This window comes from Pipistrellus hanaki (assembly GCF_964339955.1).
Source record: "Pipistrellus hanaki genome assembly, chromosome: 16".
Classification (NCBI taxonomy): domain Eukaryota; kingdom Metazoa; phylum Chordata; class Mammalia; order Chiroptera; family Vespertilionidae; genus Pipistrellus; species Pipistrellus hanaki.
In genome coordinates, this window is record NC_140518.1 from 1,770,743 (window position 1) to 1,798,705 (window position 27,963).

The window sequence follows — 27,963 nt, forward strand, 5'->3', positions numbered from 1 at the left end:
CGGCGGTTAGTGCTGAGAGTGCGGAGTGCCCCGGGCTCGGAACACACATTTATTATTAAAAAAAAACAAAAAAAATCTAAAAAACCTTTAAAAAACCCAAAAAAAAGAAATTTTACAGAAAAGTCCGTGTCTCCCTCCCCCCCGCCAGAGACTTTTATTTTATTTTTTCTTCATTTTTTTATAAAAATAACCCGGTGAAGCAGCCGAGACCGACCCGCCCGCGGCCCCGCAAGCAGCAGCAGCAGCAGCAGCAGCTCCAAGAAGGAACCCAGAGGCCGAGGCCTTCTTCGCTGCCCCGGACCCGACACCGCACCTTCGCTCTCAGCCGGCGGCCAGCGGCCAGCGGCCAGCGGACCGACCCGTCCGGCGGCTGGTGAGTAGTTTTCTCGATTCCGCTTGATTTTTGTCCCTCCGCGCTCGCCCCCGCTCCCCCTCCCCGGCTCCGCACTCGCTCCCCTTCTTCCTCTCGACTGGAAAAAGGTCGCGGCCTGTGGCCCCGCGGGCAGCCGTGCCGAGATGAACCCCAGCGCCCCCAGCTACCCGATGGCCTCGCTCTACGTGGGGGACCTGCACCCCGACGTGACCGAGGCGAGTCTACGAGAAGTTCAGCCCGGCCGGGCCCGTCCTCTCCATCCGGGGCTGCAGGGACATGATCACCCGCCGCTCCCTGGGCTAGCGTATGTGAACTTCCAGCAGCCGGCGGACGCGGAGCGTGCTGTGGACACCATGAATTTTGATGTTATAAAGGGCAAGCCAGTTCGCATCATGTGGTCTCAGCGTGATCCATCACTTCGCAAAAGTGGAGTGGGCAACATATTCATTAAAAATTTGGACAAATCCATTGATAATAAAGCACTGTATGATACATTTTCTGCTTTTGGTAACATCCTTTCAGGTAAGGTGGTTTGTGATGAAAATGGTTCCAAGGGTTATGGGTTTGTACATTTTGAGACACAGGAAGCCGCTGAAAGAGCTATTGAAAAAATGAACGGGATGCTTCTAAAATGATCGTAAAGTATTTGTTGGACGATTTAAGTCTCGTAAAGAACGAGAAGCAGAACTTGGAGCTAGGGCAAAAGAGTTCACCAATGTTTACATCAAGAATTTTGGAGAAGACATGGATGATGAGCGCCTTAAGGATCTCTTTGGCAAGTTTGGACCTGCCTTAAGTGTGAAAGTAATGACAGATGAGAGTGGAAAATCCAAAGGTTTTGGATTTGTAAGCTTTGAGAGGCATGAAGATGCACAGAAAGCTGTGGATGAGATGAATGGAAAGGAGCTCAATGGAAAACAAATTTACGTTGGCTGAGCTCAGAAAAAAGTGGAATGGCAGACAGAACTTAAGCGCAAATTTGAACAGATGAAGCAAGATAGGATCACCAGATACCAGGGTGTTAACCTTTATGTGAAGAATCTTGATGATGGTATTGATGATGAACGTCTCCGGAAAGAGTTCTCTCCATTTGGTACAATCACTAGCGCAAAGGTTATGATGGAGGGTGGTCGCAGCAAAGGGTTTGGTTTTGTATGTTTCTCCTCCCCAGAAGAAGCCACTAAAGCAGTTACAGAAATGAATGGTAGAATTGTGGCTACCAAACCATTGTACGTAGCTTTAGCTCAGCGCAAAGAAGAGCGCCAGGCTCCCCTCACTAACCGGCATATGCAGAGAATGGCAAGTGTGAGAGCTGTGCCCAACCCCGTAATCAACCCCTACCAGCCAGCACCTCCTTCAGGTTACTTCATGGCAGCTATCCCACAGACTCAGAACCGTGCTGCATACTATCCTCCTAGCCAAATTGCTCAACTAAGACCAAGTCCTCGCTGGACTGCTCAGGGTGCCAGACCTCATCCATTCCAAAATATGCCCGGTGCTATCCGCCCAGACCACCATTTAGTACTATGAGACCAGCTTCTTCACAGGTTCCACGAGTCATGTCCACACAGTGTGTTGCTAACACGTCAACACAGACAATGGGTCCTTGTCCCGCAGCGGCTGCTGCTGCAGCTACTCCTGCTGTCCGCACCGTTCCACAGTATAAATACGCTGCAGGAGTTCGCAATCCTCAACAACATCTTAATGCACAGCCACAAGTCACCATGCAGCAGCCTGCTGTTCATGTACAAGGTCAGGAGCCTTTGACTGCTTCCATGTTGGCATCTGCCCCTCCTCAAGAGCAAAAGCAAATGTTGGGTGAACGGCTGTTTCCTCTCATTCAAGCCATGCACCCTCCTCTTGCTGGTAAAATCACTGGCATGCTGTTGGAGATCGATAATTCAGAACTTCTTCATATGCTTGAGTCTCCAGAATCTCTTCGTTCTAAAGTTGATGAAGCTGTAGCCGTACTGCAAGCCCACCAAGCTAAAGAGGCTGCTCAGAAAGCAGTTAACAGTGCCACCGTGTTCCAACTGTTTAAAATTGATCAGGGACCACGAAAAGAAACTCGTGCTTCACCGAAGAAAAATACGTAAACATCGAAAAACAATATTACGGAAAAAAAAAACATTGCAAAATATAAAATAAATAAAAAAAGGAAAGGAAACTTTGGACCTTATGTACCGAGCAAATGCCAGGTCTAGCAAAAGTAATGCTAGTCCTAGATTACTTATTGATTTAAAAACAGAAACAAAAAAACCTACAAAAAAAATCGTAAAATATAAAAACAAATTAATGTTTTATAGACCCTGGGAAAAAGAATTTTCAGCAAAGTACAAAAATTTAAAGCATTCCTTTCTTTAATTTTGTAATTCTTTACTGTGGAATAGCTCAGAATGTCACTTCTGTTTTAAGTAACAGAATTGATAACTGAGCAAGGAAACGTAATTTGGATTATAAAATTCTTGCTTTAATAAAAATTCCTTAAACAGTAAAAAAAAAAAAAAAAAAAAAAAAAAAGTAACTCGCTCTCAGGCGACTGCGAAATCCTTGCCTCGTCCTTGTGAGGCCGCCCAGGACCCTCGCTGCCGGCGGGCCCCTCCCCCCGACGGACTGGGACGGCCCCTTTCCGAGAAGGTGTGTGAGGGTTTTACAGGCACTCTGCTGTCATGTCTTAGGGACAGCACATGTAGCCATGTGGTGGCCGTAAACTTTATTTCCGTGGCCATAAAGCGCAAACACACACACCAGCCGCCCTGAGCCGCTGCCATTGTCCCGGTCCGCAGAGGGACCTGCTCCTGCAGCCAGAGCCGCTCCGAGAGCCCCGTGCAGGAGGCTGGGAAGAGCTGTGACTTCCCCGAACAGTCCATCCCGCCCGGCGGCCCGGGCCTGCTCCCGAGCACAGTGCCGGGCGGGCCGCACACACCCCACGGCGCCGGGCTGGCCAAGGCCGGCAGCCGGCGGTGTTCCGGGATTCCCGTCCACACCTGCCTCTGACCGGACACAAATAAAACCAATGACTCCCTCTGAAGTTTCAGTCATCCTGCTGACAAGAATGTTTTATTGCTGCAAATGTAAAGCCATAAAATGCAAAAAAGAAGGAGGAGGAGGAGAAGGTGGAGGAGGAGAAGGTGGAGGAGGAGGAGAAGAAGGAGGAGGACAAGAGGAAGAAGAAGGAGGAGGACAAGGAGGAGAAAGAGGAGGAGGAGGAGGAAGAGGAGGAGGAGGAGGAGGAAAGGAGGAGGAGAAGAAGAAAGAGGAGGACGAGGAGGAGAAAGAGGAAGAGGAGGAGGAGGAGGAGGAGAGGAGGAGGAGGAAAGGAGGAGAAGAAGAAAGAGGAGGACGAGGAGGAGAAGGAGGAGGACAAGAGGAAGAAGAAGGAGGGTGAGGATGAGGAAGAAGAGGAGGGATAAAAAGGCGGCTGCAGGACATCACGGTGCACGGGCTGGAGCTGCAGGATGAGATGCAGGGTGCCCAGTTCCATCTGAATTCAGACAACGAGCCGGTCCTGTTTGGCACCAGTCCACCCCGCGCGGCGCAGGAGGCAGGCTCAGGCTGATACCGGGGCTGTGCATCTGAAATTCAACCAGAACTTGTCGGCGCCTGGTCTTCTGTTTGTTTCTTGTATTGAATGTGGCGGCCTCGGGTGGGACTGAAGAGCAAGAACAAGCGAAGTGAACTGGGGGCCCCGGGGCCAGCACAGCTGCAGGAGCTATGGCTGGGTAGCGAAGCTGGGCCTCCTGGGCCTCAGTGGGTTTAACGGGGTCCCCAAGTTGAGTGAGGAGAGGTGGGGTGCTCTGAGGGCTCCGGGCGCGGAGTGTGTCCCCCTGGGAGGCTCCCCTGCCGCCCCCAGAGCTCGGCAGGCCCCGCCCCCCAGAAAGCCCGCCCAGGCCTCCGGGACCCAGAGCTGCCAGCCGGTCAGCCGCTCCTTTGCCGAGCCTCGCAGCCCACAGCCGGCGGCCGCCCAATCCCTGCCAAGGCGGGCAGCCCTGCCCCTTCCTCCATCAGGAGGGGGTCAGGAGGGGTGCACCCCAGGGACCCCGAATAGACTCCGCCCCAAGGGGCTCCGCAGATGAGTCTGCCCTGGTTCCACTTGGCCTTTGCTTATTTCGGGGGGGGTCCCTGGTGGACATGGACAGCGGCCCTCCCCTCCTGCCATTTCAGGAGCACCCCGAGATCCTTACCTAACTACCCCGTAAACACCCTGCTTCCAGACAGGTGTGGAGGCATCTTTCGGGGGGGCTACCACTCACTGGGGGCTTTGAATGGACAGAGGAGCACTTCCCCCAACTGGGAGCACCCCTGGGCGGCCACGAGAGGAGAAGGAAGTGTGTGCACAGCCGCGATCCCCATGCGGGCCTCTGAGCACAGCCGCTAAGCCCACCCCGACCAGTGCCAGTTACGAGAAACAGAAACCTATCTCAAACCACAATCGAAATGCAAATCAAAACTGGGAGGCACTGCCTCACTCGGTAAGAGCTGCTACAACATCACACACCCCCCAAAACAGAAAATAACAAGTGTCGGTGAGGATGTGGAGAAATGGCTGGCGCATCGCTGGTGGGAATGCAAACCCACAGAGACAGGAGCAAAAAAATGAATGCTTACTGTTGAACACCCATGGAGAGACTATTTGTTACACAGCCCATGGTGGTGATAGCTGACTGATACAGGGACAAACGTCCACCACCCACAGGCATGCAGGGACTGGATTCTCAGCCTTGCCTCTGCCAGAGCTGGCACAGCCCTCCCCCACTGTGGTCCCAGCCCAGGCCCTGGCATGGCTCATTTGTGTGTGTGTGTGTGTGTGTGTGTGTGTGTGTTTAATATATTTCTTCATTGATTTCAGAGAGGAAGGGAGAAGGAGAGAGAGATAGAAACATCAACGCTGAGAGAGAACCATGGATCGGCTGCCTCCTGCACACCCCCTCCTGGGGATTGAGCCTGCAACCCAGACATATGCCCTTGACTGGAATTGAACCTGGGACCCTTCAGACCGCAGGCCGATGCTCTATCCACTGAGCCAAGCCGGCTGAGGGGGCACAGCTCATTTGGACTGATTTTCCCCCAGCTCCCCAGCCCACATGCCCCAGAGCTGCAGGGCGGGCTGTCAGGCCAGGTCTCCATGTGCCCACCCCCGTGCCTGTGCCACACTCACTGATGCCCAGAGCCAGAGGTGGGACATGGTGCCGGACCCAGCAGAGACCCACAGAGCCCAGAGCAGCCCCCTGGTCCAGCGCCCCCCCTCCTCCCCCCCCCCCCCGGGTCCAGCGCAGTGGGACATGCCCTGTCCCCACTCCCTGGGGCGAGGGGCCCCCACCTCTTGGAAGGGAAAGGGCTGAGCTGTGATTGAGGGGAGGAACCTTGCAGTGAGGCGCCAGGAGGCTGGGGCTCAGGGGAAGGGGAACGGGCTGAGGCTGGGGCTCAGGGGAAGGGGAACGGGCTGAGGCTGGGGCGCAGAGGAAGGGGGACGGGCTGAGGCTGGGGCTCAGGGGAGGGGAGATGGGCTGAGGCTGGGGCGCAGGGGAAGGGGGACCAGGCTGAGGCTGGGGCTCAGGGGAGGGGGGACCCGGGCTGAGGCTGGGGCTCAGGGGAGGGGGGACCCGGGCTGAGGCTGGGGCGCAGGGGAAGGGGGACGGGCTGAGGCTGAGCCGGCCGCGCGGAGGGATCCCTGGTGCAGGGGGAGCGCCGGCCCGCCCTGGCAGGCAGGCGCCGCACGGGCAGCGAGCCCTCCCTTTATCATCCGCCGGAGCATTTACAGTCAATAAACGGGCTAATTAATTCTCCTCAAAGACCTCTCAATTATTCATCCCGGCTGGAAGGAGGAGGGGAGGACGTGGAAGCCGCTGGGCGGCCGCGGCCTCAGGGTGCCGGGCCCTCCCCCCGGAGGCCGCAGCACCCCTCTTCCCCACCCCACCCCCCCCGCGCCCGGGGCAGCCCGACCCGAGTGGCCAGTGACTTCTGTCCAACAGCCCTGGCCGGCAGTCCGGCTTCGGGGTGGGGGTGGCTGATCCCCAGCGGAGCGGGCCCCGGAGAGGCGGTGCGGGGAGAAGGGGGCTAATCCCGCAGCAGCTGCAGGCCGCTAAGTCCCTGTGCCCCCAACACCTGCAGCCCAGACCCTTGGCGAGCTGGGCGCTAGCGAGGGCCCTGGGGCCACACCGGGGGACCCCCACACCAGCAGCCCCTCCGGGCGGGCCCATGTCCCCAGCTGGCTTCCCAGAGTTGCCGAGTCCCCGGGAGGGTCTGGGGGGCCAGGCGGCAGGCCACCCGGCTCACTCCCGCCTCCCCCGAACGGCGGCGCGGGGAGCGGAGGGTTAACTCCCAGCGGCTCCCGGGCCGCGGGTGGGGGGCGGGGGGCGGGCGTGCCTGTCGGGAAGTATGGATTTCTGCAGTGGTTTTACTGGAAAAGCCGGGCTGAGGTGGGAGGGGGTCACCATGGCAACTTCTGGCGCGGAGAGCCGGTGGGGCCCATCCTCCAGGGGCCCGGGGCCCCGCTGCTCCGGGAGTCCGCCCCCCAGGAGCGCCCGCCTCCCCCCGGCAGCTGCTCCCCGGGGTGCGGGGTGCCTCCCGCCCCCATCCCCGTTACCCGCGGCCCCTCCTGCGGAGCTCCCCGGAGGCGGCCTGGACGGGGGCGGCCGTGCAGGGGGTGCAGGGTTCCGGCTCAGAGCGCACCCCTCCCGGCGCACCGGCCGCTCAGGGAATCCTGCCCGTCCCCAGCGCGGACACCCGGCGAGGGACCCCCGGAGCCCCGGAGGGCGGGGTCGCAGCGCCCAGGCACAGGAGGCCGGTGCACCTCCAGATCCCGCCGCCCCAGCTCGCCCCCGGGAGCTCCGGGGGTTGGGGCTCCCGCCCCGCCCGTGGGGACCCTCCGCTGGCCCTGCGGCCGCCCGTGCAGCCCGAAGCCGAGGGCCTGGGCGCTGCGGGAGGAGGGTGGGGCTCAGAGTCCTGGGGCGCTGTGGGGCGGGGGTGCCCTGGGAGCCCCTTGCAATCCTGCAGTTTGGGGGGGATTCCTGGAGGCGCTGCGGGCGGCGGGAGGAGGGGCGCCGGCGGGCAGTGCTGCTGGCGGATGGGGGTGGGGGGACAGGGGTGGAGGTGAGGGGAGTGGTTGGGGCGAGAGAGGCATCTGCCCGGGCTCTGCGGGAGGAGGGGGGGGGTCCTCCGCACCCCACCTGGTCTGCAAGGGGCGGGTGAGACCCCCGCTCTCCGGGGCTGAGCGCCCAGCAGACGCCAGTGCCCCCCCACGCCCACGGGAAGCCTGGCCCCCCTTCAGGCCTCGGGGTGCAGCCGAGAGGTGCGGCTCCGCCCCCGCCCCCCGCGGGGCGATCCCAGGAGCAGCTCTGCCGGGTCCCAAAGCCCGGATGGGGACCTTCCCCTCCCTCCCCCCCAGCCGGCTTGGGGGACCCTAGGTCAGCTCCCCCGCTCCCCCCAGTCCCTCCCCGCCCTCGCGCTGCCCGGGGCATCCATTTAGCGCCTAGACCTGCGGAATCCCATAGAACATTTGGGGCCCTAAGTGCTGCCTGTAAATAATTCAGGCCACGTGCATACCCGCCAACAACAACAAAAGTCCCCAACCCCCTTCCCGGAATGCGGCCTGGGGGGGGGGGGGGGGCGCTGAGCCCGCACCCAGCAAGCCCAGCCCGGCGGGCTGCTTCCCTGCTCCACCCAGATGGTGCAGTGGGTGGCCCTCGTGCACCCCAGAGGCCCAGCCCTTAGGCAGGGTCTCCCAACCCCAATGCCTGGCTGGTCTCTGGGCACAGCTGGTCCCCCACAAACATGCACTGAATAGACGCAGGAAGGAGCCCACGATCTGACTGAGTGCGGGTTCCAGGGAGGGTCAGTCCTGAGCTCTGGCAGACACCCCCACACACCGCACCCCGAACCCCCACCCCGGTACCCCCTTCCCCACCAAGGAGACGGCTGACAGCCGACAGCTCCCTCTCCAGGCGCAGCTGGCCGGCCTCCGGTGCTGAGGCCGGAAGGATCCCTGCAGGAGGGTCGGCTGCGCTCGCCCTGCCCTGTCCCTGGTCCCCGGACCGGCTCCCCGCTGACAATGTGCCTGTCCCAACCCCCGGGCTGGCCTTCAAGGCCCTCGGTCCCACTGGCCCTCCGCAGAACCAGGCCGCCCTGACACCCCTGCTCCGGGCCCTGGCTGGAACTGCCCCGTGGCCTGCCCCTGCCCGCCCCCTCTGGCCCATTCCCCATCTTGGGAGGGACGCCCCTCAAACCCCTCCACTCTGCCCATTCTCATCCATTCCGGTCTTTTCTTTTAATCTGTACTAGAGGCCTGGTGCGCAAACGCCTGCACGGGTAGGGTCCCTAGGCCTGGCGCGTGATCAGGGGCTGACGGGGCCTTCCTTCATTCCATGCCGCCCCCTGGTGGTCAGCACAGGTCACAGCGAGTGATAGAGCTCCTGGTCTCCAGGCGGAACTCCGGAGAAGGACACTTTGCATATCAGCCTTTTATATAGAGAGAGCTCGCGGGCTCCGGGGGTGCGCCTGGCACTCGGGGTCCCTGGCGTCGTGTGTGGCTGCCGCAGGAGCGGGACAGGTACCTGCGTGGACTCAGTCTCTCCGGGGACCAGCTCCCCCAGGGCCGGGGCTGGGAGAGAAATGGGGCGCCCCTGCAGTCAGCCCCAGGAGGGGACCCTGGTTCCGGGGCCCTGCCATGGTGGCCTTGCCCACGCCCAGGGTGCCAAGCTCAGTCTTGTCTCCGCTCCGGAGGGGAGAGGCCCAAGTCCCACCCCTGCCCCTCAGACCCCGGCGCCCCCTCCAGCCAGCGCGAGGCGGTTCCTGGCAGCCGGCCCTCCTGTCCTTGGCCGTGGGCCTGCCCCGCTCCTGCCCGCGGACTTCGGGCTCGGCGGCAGGTGCACAGGAAGAGAGGTCGTGACCTTCAAACTCCGCTCCCTGTGCTGGCAGTGAGGTGTCAGCGCCAGCTCTGTGTGCTCGATCTCCACGGTTACAGGGCCCACGCCCAGAGCCCGCTGCTGCTCCTGAAAGGCTCACAGCACGGACGTTCTGAATCTGAAGGGAGGCTGACACTCAGCACAGAACCGCTCCCCACCCGTGGGCCGTGCTGTGAGACCCCCCAAGTCAGGACGGGTCCCCAACCTCCCTTCTTCCCAAAGCCATCCTGCCACACCCGGGTGCCCCCGCCTTCCGCCCTCGGGAGCTGCCCGGGCGCGGGAGAGAACGGCTGTCTGTGGCCCAGGGCACAGAGCAGGCAGCCAGGGCCGAGGCCGCAGGAGAGGTGGGGGTCCAGGCAAGGCGAACTTCCCGCACAAGAGGGGGTGCCTGGGGCGCTAGGTAACCGGGGTTGGGGCCTGTCTCCAGACACACAGTAGGTGCACAGCATACAGCGACGTCATCGGAAATGTTTGCAAACACCGTCCGGCCTGCACCAGGGCCGTGACCTGGGGCAGCCGTCCTCCCCGCCCGGGACCAGGAGCCGGTGGGCAGCCGGGGAGACAGCTGAGCGTGGGCAGGGCAAGCAAGCCTGGCATTTCTCTGCCCCTAGGATAAAGCCTCAGGGGGCCTCTAGGGCAGAGGACCCCAAAGCCCTGGCTCCTTCTGTTCACATGACTTCCATCCAGGTCTGCTTTCCAGAACCTTCTTTGACCTTCCTTCCCACACAGGCTCTGGCCTGGCGGCTGCAGGAGTGAGAGGAGGTGCTCCGCTTGCAGTGGGAAGGCGGACACGGGGGGGGGGGGGGGGTGTCCTGGGAAGTGGGGATCCAGCCGGCAGGGCCTGACACACCACGGGCCCCCAAACCTCTGCGGAGGGTCCCCTGGGCGTGCTCCCCATGCCGCCATGCGCACCTCAACCCCCAACCTCCAAGGGGGCCCCTGGAGTGGGGACCAGCCTGGGCGCACTGGGCTCCCCCCCATTCCTCCCCGCCCCGCCCCGGAGCTGATTCCTGGAAGGCTGGCTGCTTCCCAGCAGAGCAGGGAGGCCCGGCCACTGTTCCCAGGATCCCGGCTGCTCCGCCCGCAGGCCCCCGAGGCCCCCCCAAGGCCCCCTGAGGCCTCCCCTGGCCCCCCAAGCCCCCCCGAAAAGCCCCGAAGACCTGGAGCCCCCCGAGGACCCCCCACTAGACCCTAAGTGGGTGCCTCTGGGGGAGGGGTCGGACCCCAGCACCTCCCAAACCCCGAGCCTGGGCCCCAGGCTCTCCAGAGGGAAGAGGCCCAGGGCAGGTGAGCCCGGCAGGCACCAGGCACCACAGCCACCCGGGCCCCCTCCGGCAGCCGCCTGGCACTGCCTCCGTCCTCCCTCTGCTTCTGACCAAGACCCGGTCCCGACTGCTCCTGCCCGAGTCCGGACTCTGGATGCCACCCTGACCCGCTGCCCGCCCCCCGCCCGCCGCCGGGCCAGGGCCGAGGGCCCCGCGGGAGCAGCCTGGCTGAGCGGAGGAGAAGCCCGCGGTGGGGGGACGCGGCCCTGCCCTCCCCCCAGCCCTGGGCGAGCCCGTGGCTGCAGGGAAACCGCCCTGGACCAGCACAGCTTCCCGGAAAGAGCGCTTCCGAGCGCAGAGGTCACGGAGCGCGGTGACCTTGAGGGGAGGAAGGGGCTCTTAGGACGGGGGAGGGGTTGGACCGCACTAAGGGAGACTGGTCATCCGTCAGGAATCCCAGAGTGAGCGAGGCCCGGGAAGGGGCTCCTCCCGCCATGCCTGTCACCGCGGGGCCCGTCCCCACGGGCTCCGTGCGCAGCCGCCCAGGTAACCGCGAAAGTTCCCGAAAAGGCTCGGGGTCACAGAGAGCCCACGTCATAGGGGCCGAGCACACGAGGTGGAGGCAGATGGAAACAGAGATAAGGGCCGGCAGTCTGATAAGGCCGCGGTGACGGGACAGACACCGCAGCTCCAGCCTGGCGCGCCCCGGAAAGCCAGATGGTATCGGCCGTGCTCCCCCAGGCGCTGCCCGCGGCCACACAGGTGCCCTGGCGGCAGCACGGACGGTGCAAACCCGTCCCAGCAGGTGGGAGGAGGAGGCCACACGGGTGGAAGCGACGGGGCTAGAGGGGCGCCCCCCTCACGGGCACCAGGCCCACCCCGGGGCCAGCCGGACGGAGCTGCATCCAGGGCCCTTCACACCAAGTTCAAGTCCAGCAGCTGTTACTCAGGCAGCCAGCCTTGGTGCCCGAACCGTAACGAAAAGCAAGTCATCATCATAAAAGTCAGGCGGCAGCAGTGACTGTGGGCAGGGGCAGGGGACACGTGTGAATGGCAGAGAGCCTTCTAGAATCCTGGCTGTGGTCTGTCTCTGGATCCCAGCATCAAAGACATGGGAGTTCCTTCTATTTTCTTAAATGTATTTTTGCGGATTTCAGAGAGGAAGGGAGAGGGAAACAGAGATAGAAGCATCCGTGATGGGAGAATCATCCACCGGCCGCCTCCTGCACGCCCCCCACTGGGCGGGGGGGGGGGGGGGGGGGCGGGAATCGAGTTGTGACCTCCCGGTTCATAGGTCAACACTCACCCCTGAGCCACGCCAGCCGGGCTGGGAGGCCGTTTCATATTTCTTTCTGATACGGAAACCACGTGTCTGTGCTTTTCTGCACACGTTGCGTGTGGCTCAAAACTTAAACACGCCACGTGCACCTGCCGGGGCGCCCCGGGCCAGCCTCCCCCCGCCCACCTGCCCGGCGCCGTCTGGCACTCACAGCACAGGGTCTCCGGCGACCGTGACCCGGCCGCCCCCCCACCGAGCGGCTGCTGAGAGGGTCCTGCCCCTGGTGCCCCTGCCCCCTCCGGGCTCCCTCTTTGCACCTCCCGGGTGGCTGCGAAGGTGACCCTCAGAGGCGCTGTCCTGCCTGCCTCCACGGAGGGGCACAGGGCTCAGGGGAGCCCCCCCCCTCCCTGTGGCCTTGACCTGGGGCAGCCTCCCTCCCAGGGGCCAAGTGCGTGCCCGGCTGTGGCCGCCAGCACCAGGCGGGATGCTGGTGCACAGCTGCCGCCTCGGCCTGCGGGCCTGGCCCCGGGCCAGCGCCCTATAGATCGGCTGCGGGCTCGGGGCCAGGAGCGGTGGGAAACACATTAACCCCCACCCTGTTTACCGGCGCTATCTGCTCTCCAATCTGCTGCCTCCTCTGTCTCCGCGCAGGTTCCCAGCAGGGGCCTCCCGCCGCGCACTTCCTGCCAGAGGCCGGCGTTACAGGAATACGCGCTGAACTGCGCTCCGTGCGAGTGTCTGAGCCCACACCCGGAGCGCCTGGAGGGGTGCCAGCGCTGGGGGGGCCGGGCGAGGCGCCCCGAGAGGCCGCGGCTGCTGCCCACCGGCCGGCCCGGGGCCTCCCTGCTGGGGGAGCGGCCAGTGGGGGTCTGAGAGGCCAGGAAGGGGCTACGTGGGGACCCAGCCCTCCCCACGGGAAAGCTGAGGCAGCTCAGCGTCTGCTCCTCACCCACCCCTGGCCGTGAGGGCCCCCCCGCCCCACACCGCCCCCGTGGGAGCCCCCTGCCCCACACCGTCCCCGCCTCCCTTCTGCCTGGCTGAGGGTGCCAGAGGGCCCAGCTGTCGGTCTCCCCACGTCCATGCTGCCCGGCTCCCGGAGCCCCCACCTCGCGTCCCCCCGGGCATTACCCAGGCCGTGAGCTGGCACACACACTCCCCAGGCCCAGAGCCTCTGGCGCCTGCCCAGGCCCCACGGGGAAGGGAGAGGCCAGGTGTGCGGTGGAGGCCACCTCCTCCCCTGCTGGGCTGCGTTCGGGGGGGGGGCCTCCTGGGAAGGGGCGTCTCAGCTGAGCCCAGGACCCTGCCCCTGAGGGTGCACAGCTCTGGGGGTGCGGGAGGCCAGCGCTCAGTGTGGTGTGAGCGTGGGGACCGGAAGGGACTGGAGGGAGGAGGAGCCGCACCCTGGCCCGGGGGTGGGAGGAAGGAGCCCACGGCGGCCTGGCCCGGGGTGGTGGCCGGGAGAGTAGGGGGCAGTGAGGCGTGGGCTGGGGCAGGGCTTGGTGGAGGCAGGGGGTGACCCCGTGACCTGAGCGGTGGGGTCTAGCGAGGGAGCCGGACCCCCCTGTGAGGAGGGAGGGGGTCCGCTCAGGGGCCTGTGCCAACGGCTCAATGCACCGCACCAGGGGCCTCTGGCTTCTCGCCCCCCCAGGAGCTGTGGACCGTCCCAGCTGACACAGGACGACTCACACACGGACACACACACACCCTATAAGCACATGCACCAGTACAGAGCACCCCTCGAACATGCTTGTATATATAGCTGCACACGTGCGCAACAGATAAACAGTTATATGCATGTGCACACAAATGCACTGACCTGCGCGCGCGCGCGCGCGCGCACGCACACACGCACACGCACGCACGAGCCCAGACAACCCCGGGAACAAGCCTTGGTCAGAGGGTCTCCCGTCCGGACGAGGCCCGGAAACAGGGCTCATTGCCGGGGCAGCGCCCGCCTTTCTCCACCCTCGTGCCCCTCCCGACACTGGGGAAGCCACACGGGGGAGGCAGCCTGGCCAGGACCGGGGGCCGGGCAGAGGGGACCTCTGTGCCCTCCTCACCCCCTGCTGCCCCCAGGAGGGGTCAGCTCTCTGGAGACTGGTTGTGGGAGGAGAAAGGCTGGGTGGGGACAGGCTGTGTCGCCGTGGCGGCATTCTGATTGCCCTAACCCCTGCGCAGCCCCTCCCCCAGGCTGCCCTGAGGATAACAGGGGTGTGCAGACCGCAAGGTGCCTGTGCTTCTGCCCTGGCTGAGGGTGCCAGAGGGCCCAGCTGTTGGTCTCCCCACGCCCCAGAGAGGCCCCACCTCTGCCCCCACCCCTCCCTTCCTTCCCACAAAGGCTGTTCCCCGCCCCCCACTTCCCAGCAGAAGGGCTGGAGCCAGACTGAGATAAGGGGCTTGTTTTCCGAGGGCCTGGAATTCTGGGAGGGTTCGGGTCAGGGCAGAGGGGCACAGACAGCCCTTCGTTTAGACGGGTCCTTGGGGTCACAGGTCCCACCGGGCTGGGATTTCCGCCCTTTCAGTGACCCTGCCAGGCAGGGGGAGAGGGTGGGAGCTCCGGGGAGGCCAGCCCTGCTCGCCTCTCCAGCCGGCTGGCCCTGGGGGACTCCTACCCCCCCCCCCCCCCGGTCTGAAGCCGCTCCTTCTGCCTCCGTGTGGTTAATGCCCGCTCTGCCTGCCACACTCAGCAGGAAGCCTGCCAGAGACCTGGGCCCTGCCTCAGCTCCCCCAGGACACCCTCCCTCCCGACCCCACCCCAGGGCTGCGCTCCGAGGGCGGCGCTGGCTCTCCTGTGTCCAGGCTGACCTGGAGCTCTGACGAAGGCCTGGGCGCAGTGAAGGTCGAGCGTCCGCCTGGCTGAGGGGGCCCTGCCCGGGGGCTGCACCCTCTGGGACTGGGTCCTCCCGTGGGAACAGCTGTGGCTGGACCTCCAGGAAGAGGAGCCACCACTGGGGACTGGCTTCCAGGAGGCCGTGCTCCCTGCGTGGGCACCGCTAACTCTGCCCCTTTATGCCAGGAGGTCAGACGCCCAGCCTGGCTGCACCATCGCTGTCCCTCTGCCAGGACCTGGGCAGAGGCAGGTGCTAACAAATCTGCTGAAAACAAAGGGTGCAGAGCTGCTTTTCAGACAGCGTAACACAGCGGCTCCGAGCTGGACTCTGCAAACAGCCAGATGGGCCGCTTCCTCCGCCAGTGACCTCAGGCGGTCATTAGCCCCCACCGTCCCCGCGCCCCGCCTGTAAGACCGGAGGGTGCTGGTACTGGTCCCCCAGGGCCCGGGACCTCCCTGCGCTCAGGGAAGCGGCAGGAGCCCAGGGCGCCCGCATTGGGAAAGTTTGCCGAGCCTCGGCCTTCTAAAGCACAACCTTCCCTCCGCTGCACCCCAGGACCTGGCGACCCCCTTACCAGGCAGCGACCAAGTCTGAACTACAACTCCCAGCATGCCACGCGGTCCTTCTACTCCGGCACGCGAGGTGCCTACAGCGAGAGTCTGGACTACAACTCCCAGCAGGCCCCCCCCCCCTTTGGTCCCGGGAATCTGGGAGATCCTAGGCGCTGACCCCGCCAGGCTCCGCGGACTGACCCCGGCTGCGCCCAGTGACCAGGGGCCCGTGGGTTGCGGGAAGGCGGGCGGGGGGGTCCGGCGCCCGTGGTGGACCTGCGGAGCCACCCGGAGACCACGCTCCGGCCGGACGGGAGGCACCCTGAGGTGGAAGCCCCCACCATCCCCGGTGAGCCCGGCAGAGGCCGGGACGGGGTCGTCACCGCGACCCCAGTGTGCTGTCCGAGGTGCTGGCGGGAGGCCTGGGGCGGACAGGGTGGCGGCCGGCTACAGGCGGGGCCTTGCACCCTGGTCTTTGCAGCTCAGTGGGGCCCACCATCCGCGGGTGTGGTTGAAATTCAGATTCTCAGGCCAAACCGGACCTGCTGAGCCAGAGTCTGCACGCTAGCAGCGTCCCAGGTGATCCTGCACATGGAGGTGTCCTCACCCTCCCGTGAGGTGGGCGTTATCCCATTTGGCGAGGACGGCTCTGAGACGCTGAGTGGCAAAGTAGGACTTGAACCCAGGTCTTCTCACTCTGAAACCTATAGCCCTCGTCCTGTGCCCGCCGCCTCTCCCCATGAAGACAAACAGAACACTAACATGGCAGAGGGTTCTTCAGGCTGCACCCGAGGAAAGGGCTCTCACCACCTCAGCTGCTGCCGGGTGTGTACATCCCCAGCTGTGCCAGCAACAAGCCCCAGGGCCTGCCTGTGGGGTCAGGTGGTGCTGGGGCTGATCACCACCCAGCCTACACCCACTGCTGCCTGGAGCCTCAAAGATGCTGAGCCCACTGCTCAGCAGGCGCCTGTGCATAAGCAGCCGCCGCCAGCCGCCGTGGGGGAGGCGCTGGGCGCCGGAGCGCCTTGGGAACTGGGCGGGGGGGGGGGGGGGGGGGGGGGGGGGGAGTCGGGACAGCGGGGAGGAAATGCTGGCTCACCGGGCGGGAAACTGCAGAAGCAGAAGCAGAGTGGTGAGAAAGGAGTTCAGGATACGGTGGGGAATGTGGCTGGACAGGGAGGGGGAAGGAGGGCCAGGGGCACCCTGGCCCTAAGGGCACAGCAGAGGCCAGTCCCACCAGCTGTGAGTGCTATGCTAAGGGCTTCAGACTTGACGCCACGGACTGGAGCCAGTGAGCTCAGAGCAGGAGCCAGGAGCCCCGGCCCCAGCCCCGCGGCCCCTCTTCTGCGGCCCCAGCCCGGGTTCTGGGAGAGGAAGTCGGCAGAGAAACCGCAGGGCCCCACCTGAGGGGCTGATGGGAAAGGAAGTGAGACAGGTGTGAGGTCTGGGTGGGTCAGGGGGTTCAAACCACAGAGTTTCGATGTGGGGGCATGGCCCAGGAGGAGGTGGGAAGCAGAGGGCAGATGAGGGGCCCCCAGACCCGGACACTTGGTCACTAAGACCACAGGCTAAGCTGGCAGGCCGGGCCCCAGCCCAGCTCAGCACTCAGCGCAGTCCCAGGCTGTCCTGGTCTGGACCCCAGGGCTCAGGGTTGTGACCCCAGGGGAGCACTCAGCAGAGTGGCTCTGCCATTGCTGGTGGCGCCTCCTGGCCTCCCCACCCCCATTCCCTCCCTCCAAGCTGCAGGAAAGGCGGCCAGCGGCTGGGGCGAGCAGACCTCCATGGAGCCCACCACCCGTGGCCAGCCCAGATGCCTTTTGACCTCTCCGGTGTGCCAGTGCTGGCTCCTGCTGGGCCCAGCTGAGGCCTGTGCCAGCTGCTGGTCCCCCGGTGCAGGTGATGCCCTGCAGGTGGGCCTCAGACATAGGGTACAAGCTACGCAAGGCCCGGCGACCCACAGAGGACCGTCCTGGGACCGCTTCCCGCAGGGGACAGTGCGGCGTCTTGAAGGGGCGCTGTGCCCAGTTGGCATAAGGCACTGAGAGTCAGCGGGCTGGAGCTCGGCCTGGCCGCTGGGTGGGGCAGAGGGTCCCGTTGGACGGTGCCAGCACCGCCCCATCTGTGTCCCTCGGCCGGAGTGTCACCTCCACGGCGGCGAGCTGCCGGGGCCAGCGCAGGGCGCTCAGCGCTGCCGTGGGAACCAGCCTCCAGGCACTGGGCTGGGACCTGCACTGGGCTCTCCGGGAGCGAGAACCCTTCCCAGGTTGACCACACGGGGGCAGCAGAGGCTCAGGCCAGCCGCTCAGACAGCGGAGCTGGGCGCCTGCTGCACCCTAGTGGGCGCAGAGCCTGGGTGCACAGCAGCACTCTGGGGAAGGGGGGTGTCTGCCCGCGTCCACAGCACGGGACAGGCTCCACAGCCTGGAGCAGGGAGGAGTTTAAGGACCTGACTGTCCCTGCCCCGCCCACACACACCCTGCAGCCCGTGGCACACATTTCCACCCCCTCTCGACCTGCCCCCGGACCTGGCCGAGCTGCAGAGGATGGTCAGTCACCGGGGGTGTGGGAGCTCCTGTGCCTGGAGAACACACAGCGGGGCCGGGGCAGGGCCACTGTCCCTATGGACTGCCAGGTGGGCCCTCCCCCGGGATTGGGGCCCCTCCCATATGGACATGGGTGCCCCAAGAGTGGGGGGCGGGGCCGACTGCAACGTGGGAGCCATTTGCTCCTACGGGCCATGCTTAGGGGGTGTGAAACCTGTGGGTCACTGGCTGGCGGTCAGCTGCTCCCACTGCTGGGCCTGGTCTGAGCACTGGGCCACCTGCAGGCCCAGGGGCGGTCACTCTCCACTGCCGCCTGGGCGAGCCCACAGGAGCCGCCCGGCCGAGGGGAGGAGCCGTGAGGCCTCAGAAGCCGAGACCTGCCCCAAGGTCTGACAGGGACACTCCCCGGGACCCCCACCCCCCGGGATGAGCTTGTGTGTCTGCAGATGTGTCTGGATGGACGCACGCACAAACACGCACACGGCTCTGACGCTGCCGCGGCCCTTGCACTGCTGTGAGCCACAGGTGCTTGTTATCTGGTCTGAAAACTTTTTTAGGTGAAGCCTCACCTGAGGATACCTTTCCATTGATTTTTAGAGGGAGGGAGGGAAGGGAAGGCAGAGAAACGGGATGTGAGACACATCAATTGGTGCCTCCCCCACACTCCCTGATCAGGACCGGGAATCAAGCCTGCAACGAGGTACATGCCCTTGACCGGACTCGAACCCAGGACCCTGTAGTCTGAAGGCCAACGTTCTAACCACTAAGCAACCACCAGGACCTGGAAACTTGAGAGAAAAGGCAATTGCGCACCAGCACAAGCTGGTTTATCCAGGACGGAGCCCCTCAGCCCCAGGATGGCCCAGCCCCCGTGCCTGGAGCTTCCTGTAACCTCAAAGGGAAGACCGGGGGGAGAGGCCGCCGCCCCCAGCACACCCGCTTCAGGAAGGCTCTGAGCCGGGGCAGCCGGGGCTTCACGTACCGCAGTCCCTCGGTCACCCCGGCTTCTCCCCCTCCAGGAAAATGAGCGTCTGTCCTCGCACCACGCCGCCTGGTGCAGGCTGGCCGCCCTCCTCCCGACTGGCCCTCCAGAGGCCTCTTCTGTGCCTGGGCCCGGGAATCTCTGCGCCCACAGCCTCCTCACACCTGCAGCCCAGCCGGCCCCGGCTCCGCCACCCGGCGGCCCCCCCTCCCCGCCCCCCACCACCACTTCCACACCTGCCTGTGCGGTGCCCACTGGGCCTTGGCCATTGCAGACGCCCCAGCGAGCTCCCGAGGGCCTCAGGGGCAGTAGCCACCAGGACAGGACTGGCCTGAACACCAGGAGCCGGCGTGCACCTCACCCGCCGCCACCTGCACCACAGACCCAGGCCCTCGACCCTCCAGCAGCGAGGGCCTCTGGCGCTGCCGTTTGCTGTGCGGTGAGCCAGCCTCAGTCTCCCCTTCTGTACAATGGGTGGTTGGTATTGCTAGGGCGACCGGAGGATGGGATGGGCACATAAACACAGGGTATGTAACAGCTGTGCCTGCCTCCCCCACAGGCAGCTTCTCCCCCGGCCAGGCCCCCAGCACTGGGGCAGTGGTGCCACCAGGACGGATGGCGGGGGGTGGCTGAGCACCCTCCCCACTCCACCCCCCCTCGGCGCCTGCTTCCTCCTTGGGACTCCCTTTCTCGCCTCCGTAGGAGGCCACCAGTCAGTGCGGAGGCCCAGCAAGAGCAGCCTCATTCCTGTCCCCAGGCCCCGCCCGCCCCAGGACCCCACCAGGACCCCAGCCACGCCCGCAGAACGGGGCGCCCGACCCCAGGATGGGGAGGGAAACAGCCCCGGCCCTCCTGCCGAGGCTGGGCCTCAGATGGCCGAGGGCTGCCGGCTGAGGCCGAGGGCCGGGCGGCTGCGAGCAGCACACTCCCAGGCTGGGACCGGAAGAGGGTGCGTGTGACGTGGACTGACTCCCCCCACCCATGCATGCACACATACGGCCCACCTGCACACACATGTGCTCACACACGCATACACACAGACACGTCTGTCTGGTGGATGAAGAGCTGGGTCCTTCCTCCCCAGGTGCATGGAGGAAGCCACCTCTCCCTCCCTCAGTCACACCCGGGGCGAGGGCGAGGGCCAGGGCCAGCTGCCTGTCCTCACGGTGGGGCCGAAGGAAGTCACAGAACGATGGCCGGTGGAGACGGCACACACGCACAGCCAGAGGCCTCGTCGCAGGGAGTACAGAGCACTAGGACACAGAAAAGCGTCCCCTAAGCTTAGGTTGTGCAAAAACACGTGAATTGGGTCCTCAGTCCCCTACTCCAGCAGCAAAGGCCGCGGCGGGCTCACACACATCTCCGGGGCCATGGACCGCACCCCGCCCACCCGGCGCCTCCAGGACCCACGAGGCATGACGGCCAGAGAGCCAGCGCCAGGGCAGAGCCGCGGCCGCTGTGCCGGCCGGCGCGCAGGCTGTCCTCCTCACAGCCGTGCCCTCCTCCCCCAGTCTCTGCCCCGCCCAGAGCCCTGGGTCCGAGCCCGGCAGGGCCGCCCTCCGGAGCGGCAGGCGTCACTCCGCGGTGGCCAGCTGCTCAATGGCGGCGCGGACTTTCTTTGCGATTTCTTCAAATTCTTTCTGCTTATTGTTGGCTTCCTTTGCCTGGAAATAAAGAACAGACGCATGAGAGCGAAACAGCAGCTTCCAAACCGCACCCTGTGGCGAAGGCCTGTGAGACTGGGATGCGAGCAGCACCGGCTCCAGCTTCCCGGTGAGCCTGGCAGAGCCCGCCCGCTTCCCTGGCTGCACCCGGCGCTCCCACCCCCTGCCCGCCCGCTACCCTGGCTGCACCCGGCCCTCCCACCCGCCGCCCAGAGCCGCCTCTGATCCAGGTGAGGGACCATCAAACATGAGCACCTCCGCCCCCGCCGCCCAGGGCCGGCTTCCAACCTTCCTTCCTCCCCTCAGTTCCGCTCAGAGCTCCCCGAGAACAAGCGACAGCCACGTTAGCAACCCGGGCCACCTGCCCCACCTCAATTTTCTTTTTTTATTTCAGAGAGGAAGGGAGAGGGAGAAACATCAACGATGAGAAAGAATCCGATTGGCTGCCTCCTGCACGCCACCCTCCTACCGGGGATCGAGCCCACGACCCAGGCACGTGCCCCTGACCAGAATCGAACCCGGGCCTTTCAGGCCGCAGGCCGACACTCTACCCACTGGGCCAAGCTGGCTAGGGCTGCCCTACCTTGATTTTTATTCTCCTTGATTTGTCACATTAAAAAAACAAAAACTCTATTGGGTCAAATGTTTTCTAATAAGAAAAACAATAAAGGCTAACATTTAAAAATTACTTTCAATATATATTTTTTTTAAAAAATGAAATTTAGCAGAAACCGGTTTAGCTCAACGGAGAGAGCATCCGCTTGCGGACTGAAAGGTCCCGGGTTCGATTCCGATCAAGGGCATGTACCTTGGTTGCAGGCACATCCCGTGGGGGTTGTGCAGGAGGCAGCTGACCGATGTTTCTCTCATCAAATGTTTCTAGCTTTCTATCCCTCTCTCTTCCTCTCTGTAAAAACTCAATAAAATATATTTTAAAAAAATAATAATAAAATAAAATAAAAGCAGCAATGTATCCATAATAATAATAAAAAAAAGAAATTTAGAGAGGAAGGGGGTGGAGAGAAAGAGAGAAACACATCAATTGGCTGCCTCCTGAACTCACTCCACCTGTGATCAAACCCGAAACGGGAGCACGGGCCCTGACCAAGAACTGAACTGTTCATCTGCTGCTGCCCAGCTAACCAGCCGCCCGGCCAGGGCTGCTAGTTGTGTGTCTAAGTGTTGTCCAAGTGGCTCACTTACTTTACAATTAAAAGAAAATTTAATGTCGCCCTGGCCTGTGTGGCTCAGTGGGTTGGAGTGTCACCTGTCCTTGCACCAAAGGCCCAGTGGGGGAACATACCCCGGTTTCGGGTTCAAACCCCGATCTGGGTGCATCAGAAGGCACCCCATCCATGTTTCTCTCTCTCTCCCTCACCCTTCTTTTCTCTCTCTGAAATCAGTGAAAACACATCCTTGGGTAAAGATTAAAAAATAGTAACAATAAGCATTTTTTAAAAGAAAATTTAGTTTAAAAATAATACATTGACAACAGGAGCGAACGGCCAGCGGCGAGCGGGTAAGGGGCCACCACGCCGAGCCCAGACCCTCGGCACACGGGCTGCACCGTCAGAACCACCGCACGGGCCAGCACTCCGGTCACAAGGTCCCGCTCAAGGGCTGAGGGCGTTAGGCGCTCAGTGAAAAGCAGTCACCGGGCGCAGCCCGTGCGGCCCGCCCGGCCCCGGGGCGGAGGAACCGGAGCTTCGAGTCAGCTGCTCCGCGTGCTCCGTGTGACCTGACCCCACACGGGCTTCTTTTCCCACAGCCCCAACGCCCTTCGCTTCCCCAAAAGGCGGGCAGAGGCCCAAGCAGGGCCGTCGTGGGCTGGCCTCGAAGTGACCTCCTGCCCTCCTCCCTCCTCCCTCCCCCGCGCGGCACCAGGGCACCCCGGCGCCCGCCATCTGGTCCGTTAATACAATAAAATGTCTGCTGCGCTCACGTACCAGGCTTCACGCCTGAGCCTGCGGAGCCAGGCCCAGCTGGCCTCCGGTGCCCCCCTGGCACAGCCGTCCTGGCACAGCCGTCCTGGCACAGCCGTCCTGGCACGCTCCGACGCCACCCGCACAGGCACCGGGGCTGCTTCCACTCACTGCCAAGTGCGTGCCACACGCGGGAGCAGCCGGTGCAACCGAAGTTGTTCAAAGACAACACGGCCACTGTCTGCACCGTGCGCTCCGCGGCCTTGGCTGCCGGCGTGGCCGCGGCTGCGCGGAGCCACGGAGCCGGCTCTCCCTCCATGGCCGCTCCCCCAGCACAGCCCGAGGCCATCACACCCAGGGTCACCGCTTAGCTTCACTGCCCACCTCTTCACAACGCGTCCGCTCTAAAATGACCGGAAGGAAGGACCAGTGAGCAGTGGCCACCCCTCAGCAGCTCCCACATGTGCCTGAGCAGAAGTAACGCCTGCATCACTGAAAGCACGGGGTGTGATGGCTCCGAGAACACACACCCGGGCCACATAAATGCCCCCGCCCCGCGGGGCAGACAGCGCCCCCGGGGGCCTCCGCAGGCCGCGCGGCAGTGCTGACACTCCCGCACTGGCCCCGCCGGCCTTTCCCAGCTTGTCAGCGGCTTCTGCCGCACTGGCACACCGTCCTCCCCGTTTGCTCACGCACAGCTCTCTCTGCCGGTCCCCCAACGATAAAGAAGGCTGGCCCGGCCCCTGGAGCCGCCGGCCACCTTCACTGCGGCCCCCCAGCCAGCCCTTCCTGCACAGCCACGGGGCTAAGACGGCCGTGACATTTGTGAACGTGAGAAAACGAGGCCCACAGAGAGCGCCATCTCACAGGCGCGGCGCCCGGAGGATGTGCGGGCCGGCCCCCCCACCAGGCTCAGGGCGGCGGACAGCCCGCAGCCGGCCCCCCCACCAGGCTCAGGGCGGCGGACAGCCCGCAGCCGGCCCCCCCACCAGGCTCAGGGCGGCGGACAGCCCGCAGCCGGCCCCCCACCAGGCTCAGGGCGGCGGACAGCCCGCAGCCGGCCCCCCCACCAGGCTCAGGGCGGCGGACAGCCCGCAGCCGGCCCCCCCACCAGGCTCAGGGCGGCGGACAGCCCGCAGCCGGCCCCCCCACCAGGCTCAGGGCGGCGGACAGCCCGCAGCCGGCTCTCGGCTCCCCCCAGCGCACCTACCACTTTGTTCTTGGCTCTTTCCTTGTCCAGTTTCAAAAATTCCCCGAGGGTCAGCTCTTCAAACTGCTTCTTGACGGAAAGGAAGGCGCAGCCCGCCGAGTGCTTCCTGTGCTCCTCCCTGGGAAGGCGGCCGCAGTGAGGTGAAGGAGGCCGCGCCGTCACCACAGCCCCCCCCCCCCCGCTGTGACAGCAGAGTCACCCCGAGTAGACGAGTCAGGGCTGGGCCCTGGCCACATCCCCACACGCTCAGCTCAGCGCCTTCTCTCTGTGGACACCCCCCCCCCGCCCCTCCCCTGGCGGGTTTTACTGGAGCCTCAGTTAGTAGGAAGCGCTTTACGTGAGCCCAGAGCTATCACATGTCAGATCCCTCTAAAACCCTCGATATCTTTTTGTTTTGCTAATCCCCACCCAAGACTGCGACGGAGATGCGTGCCTTTGACCGGAACTGAACCTGTGACCCTCTATCCACTGAGCCACACGGGCTCCGGGCCTCAGGAATGTCTGCAGCAGCCTCAAACCTGGGAGCTGCTACAGAACCTACTGGTTTGGAACAAGCCCCGGCCAGGCCTCTCCGGGGAAGCGCCGGGCCTGCCACCATCACTGTCCGAGAGGGGAAGCAGGCGTGCGGGCGCACGGCCCGAGCCAGACCCCGCCAATGCACACGCAGCCACGGGAAGTCCGGGACAGCACAGGAACTGGGACCTGAAGATAGTTCTGAGACCCACCCCCAGTGACTCCCGGTGTGCCCACCGTGCCACCCAGTCCGCACTGGGTGACAATCCCAAACACAGTTCCTGGCAACAAGAGAAACAGCCCGCTTCGGAACAGCCGATTGGCCAGGGAAGGCGAGAATGCGGGCACGGCCCTGCAGGGGGCGCTGCAGTGGCCCTGGAACGCACAGTCCCGTCCCCACAGGGGCCTGGGCCCTTTCAAAGGGGCGTTGTGGTGTGTGAGCTGTAGCACAATAGGCTGGAGGTAAAAACTCTGAAACAAGCCCTGGATGGTGTGGCCCAGTGGATAGAGCGTCGGCCGGTGGATTGAAGGGCTCTGGGTTCGATTCCAGTCAAGGGCGTCACTTGGTTCTCCCGCTTCATTGCTGCTTCTCTCTCTCCCTCCCTTCCTCTCTAAAATCAATAAACACACATTGAAAAGGACACACAGGAGCTGCTCCCGGATTCTGTCCAACCTCCAGGGCCTTGGGCACGGGCCGGAGGGAGCCCCTTCCACAGGCCAAACCAGGCGGATGGGGCGGAAGCGATACCAGGCACTGGCAACAGCGGCTCAGGCGCAGAGGGAGGCTGGAGGCCGGGGCTCCGCCCGGAGCGTCTTCCCGGGAAACGCAGGCCCCGGCTCCCGGCAGAGCGGAGGGGCGGGCGGGCGGCACTTACATGGGGTCGTCGTCGGGCTCCCAGCCCTCCAGCTCCTTGAAGCAGAAGAAGCACTGGGCCAGGTCGGGCTCGTTGTCGGTGGGGCAGTGGATGAAGCCGGCCGCGGCCATCTGCAAGGGAAGGCAGGCTCGGACCCGCGGCGCGTGCCCTCCGGGAGCCCGGAGCGGGGGCCCAGCCCCAGGGGAGGGGATGCCCCGGGCCCCGGGAGCCCAGGGAGGGGACACCCCGGCCCGGGAGCCCAGGGAGGACCGCCCAGCCCCGGGGGAGGGGACACCGAGGCCCCTGAGCCCAGGGAGGACCGCCCAGCCCCGGGGGAGGGGACACCCCGGGCCCCGGGAGCCCAGGGAGGACCGCCCAGCCCCGGGGGAGGGGACACCCCGGACCCCAGGAGCCCAGGGAGGGACCGCCCAGCCCCGGGGGAGGGGATGCCCCAGGCCCCGGGGTCCAGAGAGGGACCGCCCAGCCCCGGGGCCCAGGGAGGGGCCGAGCCCCGCGGGAAGGGACACCCCGGACCCCGGGAGCCTAGGGAGGACCGCCCAGCCCGGGGGAGGGGACACCCCGGGCCCCGGGAGCCCAGGGAGGGACCGCCCAGCCCCAGGGCCCAGGGAGGGGCCGGGCCCCGCGGGAGGGAGCGGCAGGCCCCGGCCGGTGGGGCGGGCCTGGGACCCGGTGCCCGGTCTCACCCGCTCCGGGGTGCAGGCGCAGCCCTCCAGGAAGGGCCAGTTCTTGAACGTGGAGATGCGGTGGTCCTTGAGGTAGAGCTGCCAGGCCTCGGGCAACGACGGGGCACCCATCTCACCGCCACCCCCAGCCGCGCCGCGATTCAAATCAGTCGGTTGGCGGCCGCCGCGAGGCCTGTCGGGAAGCCCAGCTCGGGAGGGGCTTCTGGGAGTGCGCGGGGCATGCTGGGAGTTGTAGTCTCCCCTCTGCGTGGCTCTAGCGACCTCGGTCCCGTGTTTACCGCTTCGCACGCTTGGCAGAGTGGAACGGAGTGGAGCTGAAGCCGAGCTGCAGTCTTCCTAATGGATTTAAGCCGTCTAGTCCATCTGTATTAAGCCCTTTCGACCTGCAAACTCTGGTGGTTCTTGTGGGCGCCCCACTCCTGGAGCCCCCAGTGCCAGCCCCCCCTACCCTGCAGCGGGCTGGGTTGGAATATTTGCGGAGGCAGCGCATCCTCCAGGGAAAAGATGTCCCGGATGACATCCCCAGCTCTGCCTTCGCCCTCACTCAGTGAGCTATGAACTGCTCTTATCAAGTCTTTTCACTGATGGACCCTCGGAGCTGGGTTCCCGCCTTCCCATCAGAATTCCTCCAGAAAGAGACATCCCTCCAGGTCAATAGACTATGCTGGGCGAGAGGGGGGTGTGGGGGGGGACTATGGACGGGCCCTCAGGTGGCTAATTCTGTACCGTCCTATCTAATAAAAGAGTAATATGCAAATCACCCCTTCCACCCAGAGTTCCACCAGGGGCAGGGCCAGCTGGCCAACCGCCCTCGGCCCCTCCTCCTGGCCTTCCCCAGCCAATCCGCCCCAAGGTGAGCCCACTGGACCCCACCGGGGCCTCTAGTTATAAATAACATGGCAGGAAACACTTTGTTTTTTCTAGAAGCTGCTCTACTTGGGTATTTTTTTCCATCTTGTCTTCTAGCTCACTGATGCGGTCCTCTGCTTCTTCTAGTCTACTCTTGATGCTTTCTATTGAGTTCTTTACAGCAGCGATGTCATTTTTCATTTCTCCTTGGTTCTTCATTTCCTCTTGATTCTTACTCATATTGTTGAATTTGAGTTCCATCCTTTTCAGCCACCTTATGACCATTTCTCTGAATTCTTGCTCTGATAGGTTGCTTGTCTCTCATTCGTTTAGTCTCCCCATGGTCTCTCTTCTCAGGATGTCTGGTAGTTCTCGCTCTCCTTTCCGTGTTGGGTGGAGAGCTCCTTTGAGTCCAAGTATTCGCACCACCTGGGACCGGTGTTCTGGGGCTCACACACCGGTGTTCTGGGGCTCACACAGCTCGGCGGTTGCCGCAGCTGTGGACATTCAGGCCTCTGACAAGATCCACTTTTCCTTTCAAGATGGTGAGATTTCCCTGTCCGAGCCCGTAGCTCCGGGAGGGGACCCAGCAGCCGCCGTGGGTGCTTCCCTGTCAGAGGAACCCCGCCAGCAGTCAGTCCCCACCTTCTGGAGTTCGGCTGTCCCCTGGCTTGCTAACAAACACTCCCAGTGGGCCCCTCAGCTGTTCTCTTTCTGCCGGCAGGAAACACTTTGTGAGAGTATCCTTGTATTCTGGCACTTTTGCTTCCAGGGGCTAGATTTCTAAAAGTGAATTTTTAGGACAAATGTGAATTTTAAAATTTTAATGCACTCTAACCATTGAGCACCACTGGCCAGAGCTGATCATTCTTGAACTGCAAGCTATTCAGAGTGGGGCAGAGAGGTGGTGGGGTGCAGTGGGTGGCAGCTGGACACAGCTGGCTCCTGGGGGAATGCACACTCACTCCCCTGGCGCGGAGGGGGGTGGGGGGCAGAGGAAGCTTGCCCACTGTCAGGTCACGGTCAAGGTGTTACCCCGAGGCCAGCATTCCAGGGTTTTCAGGGCAGACCCGCGTCAGGTGGAGCCAGGACAGAGTGGACCAAGGAGTGAAGCAAAGGCAGAAGCAGGGTGGGGCACTCTTGCACAAGGGGCAGCGAACTTTCCTGAAAAGAGCCGGATGGTAATTATTTTATTTTTTATTTTTTTTAATGTATTTTTATTTTTATCATTATTTTTTTTTTTTTTTACAGAGAGGAAGGGAGATGGATAGACAGCTAGAAACATCGATGAGAGAAACATCAATCAGCTGCCTCCTGCACATCCCCTTCCAGGGATGTGTCTGTAATCAAGGTACATGTCTTTGACCTCAAACCTGGGACCTTCCAGTCCGCAGACCAATGCTCTAGCCACTGAGCCAAACCGGTTTCAGCTGGTAATTATTTTAGCTTTGGGGGCCATCCAGGCTCTGACAGCACCCAGCTCGGCCCTCGTGGCTCAAACACCGCCACAGACAATTTCC

At 63.6% G+C, this 27,963-nt stretch overlaps 2 protein-coding genes and 1 pseudogene across 3 annotated transcripts in view; 1 reads left to right on the top strand and 2 right to left on the bottom strand.

The window, feature by feature from the left end:
- Nucleotides 1-27,963, bottom strand: part of SEC14L1 (SEC14 like lipid binding 1) — a 259,583-nt gene that overhangs the window by 65,738 nt on the left and 165,882 nt on the right. The window lies entirely within an intron of this gene.
- On the top strand, nt 4-2,200 carry LOC311610579 (polyadenylate-binding protein 1-like; annotated as a pseudogene). Its single transcript has one exon. The product of its transcript is annotated as a polyadenylate-binding protein 1-like (transcript).
- On the bottom strand, nt 19,995-25,799 carry BIRC5 (baculoviral IAP repeat containing 5). Its single transcript, XM_084862121.1, has 4 exons — nt 25,595-25,799; nt 24,912-25,021; nt 23,524-23,641; nt 19,995-20,391 (listed from the first exon to the last, which is right to left on the bottom strand). The coding sequence occupies exons 1-4, from the start codon at nt 25,703-25,705 to the stop codon at nt 20,302-20,304; spliced, it is 429 nt and encodes a 142-aa protein (XP_084718247.1). The 5' UTR covers nt 25,706-25,799; the 3' UTR covers nt 19,995-20,301.

Excerpts from the sequence above, each read along its gene's own strand:
- BIRC5 (XM_084862121.1), bottom strand. The coding sequence starts at position 25,705 with ATGGGTGCCCCGTCGTTGCCCGAGGCCTGGCAGCTCTACCTCAAGGAC. Across the intron at positions 25,022-25,594 it reads GCGCCTGCACCCCGGAGCGG|ATGGCCGCGGCCGGCTTCAT; the intron begins GTGAGACCGGGC and ends CTTCCCTTGCAG. Across the intron at positions 20,392-23,523 it reads AAAGAGCCAAGAACAAAGTG|GCAAAGGAAGCCAACAATAA; the intron begins GTAGGTGCGCTG and ends CTTTATTTCCAG.